General features: G+C 43.8%; 1 protein-coding gene across 2 annotated transcripts in view; it reads right to left on the bottom strand.

Moving 5' to 3' along the window:
* Positions 1 to 6,026: 6,026 nt before the first annotated feature.
* LOC139063610 (oocyte zinc finger protein XlCOF6-like) overlaps positions 6,027 to 9,785 on the bottom strand; it is a 58,194-nt gene continuing 54,435 nt past the window's right edge. For both annotated transcript variants that reach the window (XM_070545990.1, XM_070545988.1), the window contains one exon: positions 6,027 to 8,839. In XM_070545990.1, the coding sequence (XP_070402091.1) occupies positions 7,197 to 8,839 (1,643 nt within the window). In that variant the 3' untranslated portion in view covers positions 6,027 to 7,196. The remainder of the gene's footprint in view (positions 8,840 to 9,785) is intronic.

The raw sequence follows: 9,785 nt of genomic DNA, 5'->3' as shown, positions 1-9,785 counted from the left end.
AGTCACAACATGAGACTCCGATAGGGAGGCGGGGGGGCTGGGATCCTGTTTCCCAAGCGGAAGCAGCCCTGTATGGCGCTCAGCCACTGTAGTCACATGTGGGAGGGAGATCTTGGGAGGAGCGCAAAGCACATTGACACCTGCAGGTTGATGACCTCGCTAGGCTGAAGTCCACCAATCCGAGGGGGGGGGTTCACAGCATCTGTCTGCATTCCTTCGTGGGGGTTTGTTGTTGGCATCTTGAAGGCTGCCATGGCGTCAGATTCGGATAACAAGACTTTGTTTGGGTCAGGCTGAGATAATTTTCCTCTCTGCCTTAAAGTCTGTAACTGATCATTCAAGTCCTCCAGTTCTGAGCCAAATTACCCCAGACAAACAATGGTTCAGTTATTGATCTAAGTAACGCATTTTCTCAGTACCTTTACATAAGACTCTTGACATTGGTTCGGTTTCATGTTTAAAGGGAAAAAATTCACATTCACAAGGTTAGTTCAGGGGTATGCTAACAGTCCACATGAATACACACAAGCACTCAGGGCATCCCATGTCCAGCTGTGTACCTCCTGCACACACTCAGATGATACTTTATGTAGATGACATACTGATCACATCTGACACACAAGCTCACTGTAAAGAAAGCACATTACAGGTCTTGCAACACCTCTATGAACAAGGCCACAAGGTTTCACTCTCAAAATTGCAGTTGTGGAGACCTTCAGTGACGTATCTTGGTCACACTCTTTCCGGTGAAGGAAAAGCTTATTTAGATACTCGGAAAACTGCTATTCAAGACGCAGCTAAACCTGTAACAAAGAAACAAATGATGTCATTTTTGGGTCTCTGCAACTTTTGCAGAACCTGGATACCTGATTATGCACTCGTGGTGTCGCCACTTCAGATTATCATTTATGGCAAAGACCTAGCTCTATATGACTAAATCAGTTGGACTCCTGAGGCAGAAAAGGCTTTTGTGGAGTAAAAAAAAAACTTCTACAAACAAATGTTGTTCTATCCTTGCCTGACTACTCCAAAGACTTTTTTCTCTCTGTGGATGCAGCAGAGAGGCACATGAAGGCGTTGTCTCTACATCGTTGTCGTAGTCACATATTGAAATAGTGCGCTGTGGAAGCCTGAACCCAGCTTCACTTTTACCTACTGACATGGATGGAGAACACTATCTATCTATCTATCTGTCTGTCTGTCTGTCTGTCTGTCTATCTATCTATCTATCTATCTATCTATCTATCTATCTATCTGTCTGTCTGTCTGTCTGTCTGTCTGTCTGTCTGTCTGTCTGTCTGTCTGTCTGTCTGTCTGTCTGTCTATCTATCTATCTATCTATCTGCAGTAAAGAGTTACAGCTACATGTCACAAATGTCACACAGGAACTTTAAATGGTAATTAATGTAATTATTTTTAAATGCCATCTAGGGGTGGGCAATATCATGTCATTCATAACATTAACCGTTATTATTTCCTTCCAAGAAAAACAATCTATCATGTTAAGCTAACTTCATGATGTACTTGCATCCATTAAACACAGGATTATGTTCATGTGGTCATCAGCATGAAGTTATTGAAGTTATCAAACATGGCTGCAGTCAGTTTTACTGTAATCTGTGTCTCTAAGTGTGTGTGCTGCTGTAATGAGTGGATGTCCCCACTGTGGGACTAATATAATTTACTCTATTGTATTATATTAATTCATATCAGCCAGTAGGGGGAAAAACGTTTGAGGAATTTTGGCCTTTCCAGGCTTCCGTACCAGTAACCTGGTTATAGAGGCAATGGCCGTGTTCGAGTTGAGCTGCGCCTCACCTGGAAAACAGACGCGAGCAGACGGAAGCAGCAGGGGGAGTGGCTGAAAGCCGGCGTTTAAGTCGGACAGATTTCCCTACATGTGTAGCTCACGGGTGACGATGGATGAAGATATCGCGTTAAGAGTTCATACTTGTTTAATTTTCAATTGTAATTATGGTGCCTGTTAGCAGCTGAAACACATCCTCATGTGCTTCTGGATATCATATATTGTATATGAAGACATGACTGTAATAATAAGTAAAGGTTATCAGCTGCAGGTTTAGTGTGCTCATAGGAAATGTGACAAAAGAACACAAAACATATTCCTCTTTATGGCCTATATAGTTGTCATCATCAACGTTACATGATTTACAGAATACATGTGACCAACTAACATTTCATGTTCTACCACCGGATGTTTGGATCAAAATATGAACCAATCAGATCTTAGATCAGGTGAGAGCCAGGCGTTTCCCATCATCCCCTAGGTTTTGCAGCCGGTGGAGAGCAACTGCAATGCCTTGCTCCAAAATCTGCGGCCGCCTTGATCTCACGAGTATATCGTTGCCTACGTATGCATGATGTCAGAGCAAGTCGGCGTCAAGTTGGACACAAATCTAACCGGCATGCACTACGCGCCGATCACCGGTGATCGAATCTGCGCAGAGCTGGCTCATCTCGAACACAGCCAATAATACCTAGCTGCAGACGCAGCCCCGGCCAAACACGCCCCATGTACAAAACACAGCCCCCGGCCAAACACACCCCTATGTACAAAACACGCGTGCATGTACGAAGACGAGAACTCGCATGCGTGTTGCAACAGATGGAAATGATGGTTCAGGTAAAGACAGATTTATATTTTTACAACTTGCGATGATTTTGTACTTCAAATTTGAACGTTTAAGACATAGTTTGTTATCGCATTAGTGATTTTTTTCTGAAACACTTTTATATAGAGAATTACGCCGGGGACACACTGGCCGCGGAAGCGCCGCGAAGCGCCGAGAAGCGAATCGCTCACGAAATTCGGCCGCTGCTCGCCGCTCCTCAGTTCAGATCAGACGCGCCCCAGTCGAGGCGCGCCTCGGCTCAGCTGTAGTTTTTCTTTTAAACACTTGGTGTCCTCCATTTCCTCTCTGCCTTTTCTCAGCTGTTTTCCTTTACGTTTGAGTGTTTGTGTGCGCGCGCGCGTACGTGTGTGTGAAATAATTTTATAAATAAATATTTTCCTTGAACGTAGACACACGGTGTGTGTGTGTGTGTGTGTGTGTGTGTGTGTGTGTGTGTGTGTGTGTGTGTGTGTGAACCTATGTTTCTGCCAGTTGAATCTCTTGGAACCCGCTCCAATTCTGCAGCTATATCCTAGCAGTTTCTTCCTAAATGGGTACGTAAATAACATTGTTTTTCGGGGGTCGTACAGCTCCTTGTGTTTCTCAACTTCCATAAATAATTTAAAGTCATCCATCCTAACTGCTTGCCTCAGACTTTCTGCCTCTCTGTCCTGTTTGCTCCGGTGAAAAGACACCCAAAACCACACACCCCTTCACGTGGTCACACACGCACACAAGCTCGATGTGTGTGTGTGTGTTCGTGTGGTTTTTCTGCAGTGTCTGATTACGAACACATTTGACTTTTGCGGAATTTTTATTTTGAAATGTTTTATTTTGGTAACTTTACCGGCCTGCCTCTTATGTCTAGGTTTGACTTCCTGCCAGAATTGACGCGATTCACCCGCGGCTCGCGAAAAAAATAGAGCCGACGCCGAAATGATCGCTGCACGGCGCGGGCTGGAGCGCCGGCGCGCGCCGGCGCGAGGCGATTCGCGGCGCTTCGGCGGCCCATGTGGTCTATAGAATAGCTTAACAAGGGCGCCGAATGAAGGCGGTCCCATTTTCGCGGCGCTTCCGCGGCCAGTGTGTCCCCGGCCTTAGTGCTGCCTCAACCTCCTCTTCTTTCATTGGGTCACTGGAGTTTAAATTAAGTGGATGAGAAACCCATGGAGAGGGCTCTGCATAAATGAGAGTAAAGTTGAATTTTAAACGCGTGAAAACTGTCACAAAGTGGCGATAAAAGCGGCGTTTTGTGTCATAGAGCGGCGAAATAAGCGGCGTTCAATGTCCGTACCAAACGCCGTTTTTTATGCCACCCACACAGGGAACGCGTCTGGGATTAGGGTGACGTAAAAAACGGCTTTCAATGTCCGGAAAAAACGTCGTATTTTACGGGCGTTCTACAAGGACCGTTAAGAACGGCGTCAAATACGGCGTTCTGGGAGAGTTTTCGCGACGTTTTTTTTGCCATCTCTTAACTAGATGGGTTGGAAAAGTGGCGTATTTTGATGGTTTTGGCTTTCCACAGGGGTGTGGCGTGAGAGCGTGTGAAGAGGGTCAAATGCGTGTGTCTCACGCTCAGTGCGTTCGAGTTGGCAGCCTTGTTTTAGACACTCCTCAGCCTGACTATATCTCTCTTTATGTTGATGGTTCAGCTAAAAAAGATGCGTCTCGAAAAAACTTAGTTGGTTATGCAGTGACCATTCAGACATCAGTCATTGAAGCTAAACCATTGCCCTCTCATTGCTCTGCCCAGGTGGCTGAATTAGCAGCTGTGACTAGAGCCTGCCAGCTTCACTCAGGACAAGACATAAACATTTTCACTGATAGTATGTTCACTCTTCAGTGCACCACTTTGCCCAGATTTGGAAAAACAGAGGCATGGTCACCTCCACTGGTAAACAGCTGACTCACGCTTCAAGGATCTTGGAGCTTCTGGATGCTGTGCAACTCCCATGCAAGTTATCTCTGTGCAAATGCCCTGCACATCAAACAGATGACTCCGACACTACGAGAGGCAATAATTTTGCAGATAAAGCAGCTACGGCTGCAGCCTTCATGCTTCTCACCTTTGGAGCTTCATGTTACTGCTCCGAAACACTTTCTTATGACATCCTCCGTGAGACACAGACTTCTGTTCCTGATCAGGAACAGCGGACCTGGCTTAGATTTAAACCTGTAAATAGTGATGATGTGTTGCATGTAAATAACAAACCTATTTTACCCAAGTCTTTGTTTCCCACTGCTGTTCTTATGAGTCATGTATCTCATGTCTCGAAGGGGGGGATGGCTCAGTTAATCAATAGTACATTCCACACTATTCATTTTTCTACTTTTGCAAATGACTATTGCAGAAAATGTTTAATCTGTATGAAAAACAACGCTCAAGGGTAGGGATGGGTACCTTTGACATTTGAATCGATTCGGTACTAATTCCCGGTACCTAGGAATCGATACCGGTACTTAACGGTACCAATTTTCGACACTTTTGAGTGTTTTATATTTTAATTCTCTTTTATAATTAAATATATATTTTTCTCAATATATAACCATATTTGTTAAATATCACGATAAATAACATTCAACTGTTTGTATTTTAACATTGTCCTTGTAGCTTTATAAGCTGATAATTAAACTGAAGCAAACATCTTTACTGTGAACTAAATTTACTGTGTATCTTCATTCCTTTTGCCGTCTCTTTTCATTTGATTTTTCCTACTGGGAAGCTAGAATTTCCGAGGAGAAAGCGAACGCACCATCAGCTGATAACAACGGTGGCAATGGAAGCTAACATATAGAGCTAACGTTATCTTAAACAGTTTATCTGCTGGAGCAGATTAAAACGATGATGCCTCACACTTAGATCATTGTCGCTGGTTTTATCTTCACCCAGTCACCCGTCGCTTTTAGTAAAGTGAAGCCAAACTTTAGAGCGCATTCATGGTCTTCTAGTCGGTAATTTGGAGTTCCGAGGAGAAAGCGAACGCACCATTAGCGAAACGGAGGCTAACATATCAAGCTACCGTTACCTTAAACATTTTATTTACCTACCGGAGCAGATTAAGATGAGGATGTCTCACTTAGATCGTTGTCGCTGGTTTCATCACCCAGTTACCCATCACATTTAGTGAAGTGGACCCAAGCTTTAGCGTGCGTTATTTCTACCATGCTGCTCTGTTTACAACTCGCTCACAGCGGCCGACGACATAACGCTCTTGTGCATGCGCAGCTGTCTTGGCAAGTTCTCGTTATGAAGGACGGGTACCAAAACGAGGCACCGTTTCAAATGAAGTGAATCGGTGCTCGGTCGCTACCTTAAAAACTACCGAATTCGGTACCCATTCCTACTCAAGGGCGATTAAGAACAAAACGGGGACACTTCCCAACACCTGATTATCCATTTCACACATGGACTTTATTGAACTATCACAGATGCAAGAAACAAAATATTGTTTAGTGGTAATAGATGCTTTATCCAGGTGGCCAGAAATATATATCCCACAAAGAAAAATTACGCTTTAACAGTGGCAAAGGTGTTGTGCAATCATGTTTTTCCAACTTACAGAATTCCATTGGTTATTAGATCAGATAATGGGACACATTTTGTGAATGAGGAATTGACCAGGTGCTCTGAAACCTTAGGGTTTGAGCTGAAACATCATTGTTCTTATCACCCCTCTTCAGCCGGCTTGGTTGAACGTACAAACGGAACGATTAAAAATAGATTGGCTAAAACAGTGGCTGAGACAGGCCGTCCATGGCCAGAGTGTGTATCACTAGTAAAACTGTGGATGAGGGTAACAGCTCCCTCTGGTGGACCAACACTATTTGAAGTGGTTTATGGAAGATTTCCTGTTCCCCATATCATGAATCCTGTGGTACTTTAGCAGATTGGATGGTTAAATTGTTTACTGATAAACAAGTCAAAATAAACAATGATCTCCCAGAACCCTCGTGTGCTTTATCGCCCTCACAGGTCGTGAAATCAGGAAATTGGGTTCTGATTAAGGTGCTGAAACGAGACAACTGGCGCTGCCTGAAGTGGGAAGGCCCGTTTCAAGTTCTCCTTACCACCCCACTGCTGTAAAGATTGCCGAGAGGCCATCTTGGATTCATCTATCCCACTGCAAGCTCATCATCGACTAACTGCTATTAGAGCACAACGAAGTCCGGCTTCAATGGCGTGATGGTAACAATAGGTACTCATGTCTCAACCCTGGTGAAGATAAAGATCTGCCCCAAGCTTGATGGTTACACCATATTGTTGATTTTGGTATTCACGTTCATGGCCCTGCATTTAAATCAATCAATCAATCAATCAATCAACTTTATTTATATACACCACTTAATCCTGTAATACACGCAACTCAAAGTGTTAACAAATTAAAAAGGCCCCACATTCCCTCCCATCCCCAGAATTTTAAAAACAGCCTGAAAATAAAAACCCATCACAACACTCCTCAATCCCACTCACACACACACACTTGTGTGGATGCTCGTATGTCCCTTTAAATGTGTCTTTTGGCGAAATCTTTGTCCACAGAGCTCACGGACAAAAGGCTTCTATCCTGTGTGAACTCTCATGTGTTTGTTTAAACTTGCCTTTTGGGTACATCTGTATCCACAGAGCTCACAAACAAAAGGCTTCTCTCCTGTGTGAACTCTCATGTGTGTGTTTAAATTTGCCTTCAGGGTACATCTGTATCCACAGAGCTCACAGACAAAAGGCTTCTCTCCTGTGTGAACTCTCATGTGTTTGTTTAAACTTTCCTTTAGGGTACATCTGTATCCACAGAGCTCACAGACAAAAGGCTTCACTCTTGTGTGAACTCTCATGTGTGTGTTTAAATTTGTCTTTTGGGTACATCTGTATCCACAGAGCTCACAGGCAAAAGGCTTCTCTCCTGTGTGAACTCTCATGTGTGTGTTTAAACTTGCCTTTTGGGTACATCTGTATCCACAGAGCTCACAGGCAAAAGGCTTCTCTCCTGTGTGGACTTTCATGTGTGTGTTTAAACTTGTCTTTTGGGTACATCTGTATCCACAGAGCTCACAGGCAAAAGGCTTCTCTCCTGTGTGAACTCTCATGTGTCTGTTTAAACTTGCCTTTTGGGTACATCTGTATCCACAGAGCTCACAGGCAAAAGGCTTCTCTCCTGTGTGAACTCTCATGTGTCTGTTTAAATGTGCCTTCAGGGTACATCTGTATCCACAGAGCTCACAGGCAAAAGGCTTCTCTCCTGTGTGAACTCTCATGTGTCTGTTTAAATGTGCCTTCAGGGTACATCTGTATCCACAGAGCTCACAGGCAAAAGGCTTCTCTCCTGTGTGAACTTTCATGTGTGTGTTTAAATGTGCCTTTCGAGTACATCTGTATCCACAGAGCTCACAGGCAAAAGGCTTCTCTCCTGTGTGAACTTTCATGTGTGTGTTTAAATTTGCCTTTTGGATACATCTGTATCCACAGAGCTCACAGGCAAAAGGCTTCTCTCCTGTGTGAACTCTCATGTGTGTGTTTAAATGTGCCTTTTGGGTACATCTGTATCCACAGAGCTCACAGGCAAAAGGCTTCTCTCCTGTGTGAACTCTCATGTGTTTGTTTAAACTTGCCTTTAGGGTACATCTGTATCCACAGAGCTCACAGGCAAAAGGCTTCTGTCCGGTGTGGCCTTTCATATGATGGGTTAAATTGGACTTATGGCTAAATATTTTTGGTTGTTTCTGGACTTTTCTGCATGAGCCTCCATGTTGCTTCTCTTTCACACATTTTGTATTATCCGAACACTCTGAAGACTTTACTGCTGAATGACTTGTCACTCTCACATGTTTCTGAAGAGACCACTTGTGGAGGAACCGTATACCACACACAGGGCAGCTAAATGATTTGACTGTCTTAATATCTGACTTCGAAGACTTGTTCTCATTACAGCCATGGTCTCCGTTTCCAGGTTCTGGCCCAGAGTCTGAACGCTCAGAGTCTAGATTCACATCATCTTCATCTTCTCCACCAACTTCAATCTCTGAAGAATCAGACGTCTTTTCATTAGGGTCCAGATCTAGGTTCTTGCTAGTTTCTGCTCCTCCACCAACTTTTGCTGTCATCTGCCCAGCCAAGCTGCTGGTTGGGACACCTCCGTCTTTCATTTGATGGTTGTGGAAATGTAAGAGCAGAGGTTTCTTATCCGTCTCTTCTCTCTTCCTTGAAACTGCAGTGAACCAAGCAGAAATATATAACATAAAAATATTCAGTAAAAAGAGAAGACAAAATACCTAGGGGTGTTTTTGCAATCAGTAGTATACATAACCAATGTTGGTTAACACATTACTATTTATGGTAATGCATTACTTTTACAAATAACTATGAATCTAATGAGTTGCTTTTAAGCCCAGACATCACTATGCAATTGGTAGAAGGAAAAAAAATGCGAACTGCAAATTCTGATTAACGCTTCTCAGAGCCAGTCAAACCAGCCGTCCGTCGCTGCTACTGTGGAGCCTAGAGATAAAATTATGTTTATTAATTCTTGATCATGGACTCAATCAAATGAATGTAATACGTATTTCTCTATTCCTCTCTGCATGCCCACTAGTTCAGAACTCATTCAGACACACCCACACAAGCCACTCACACACAAACACACACTCTCTCTCTCTCTCTCTCACCCCCCCTCTCTTCCCCCACCCCCCCCCTCGTGCATCTTGCCACAGTTATAACTGTTTGACTTGTTGATCATTGTCTCCTCTCTCCGACTACAGGAAATGGGTTATTGATAAACATATTGATAAAATCCATGACAGACCCTGACAGCAGCATCGCGTCAGCCCCTCCCTTCCTTTCCCTAACACTGAAGGCGCGCAGCGGCAAAAATGTAAACATATCTGCTGAACCTTTGTGAGAGTGCTGTACACGGCGCGGAGGAAGCTCGTTAAAATGTGTCAAAACTGTAACTGTATTTTTCATTGAAGCACGAAAAAGACAGTGTTGCTCAGTGCAACACTTGTCATGGAGAAGTTTCCCGTTGTGGGACAGACCCAGGGAAATTTAATACATCGAACCTCATTGCGCATTTGAAGAAGCATCACACAAAGCTGCATGAGGATTTTCACAAGACCACGGAGGCGAAGAAACAATTCCCTGGCGTTAAACAACAA

The sequence above is a fragment of the Nothobranchius furzeri genome, chromosome 17 (assembly GCF_043380555.1).
Source record: "Nothobranchius furzeri strain GRZ-AD chromosome 17, NfurGRZ-RIMD1, whole genome shotgun sequence".
NCBI lineage: Eukaryota > Metazoa > Chordata > Actinopteri > Cyprinodontiformes > Nothobranchiidae > Nothobranchius > Nothobranchius furzeri.
Note: the sequence above shows the minus strand (reverse complement) of the source record. Positions and strands in the feature narration are given on the sequence as shown.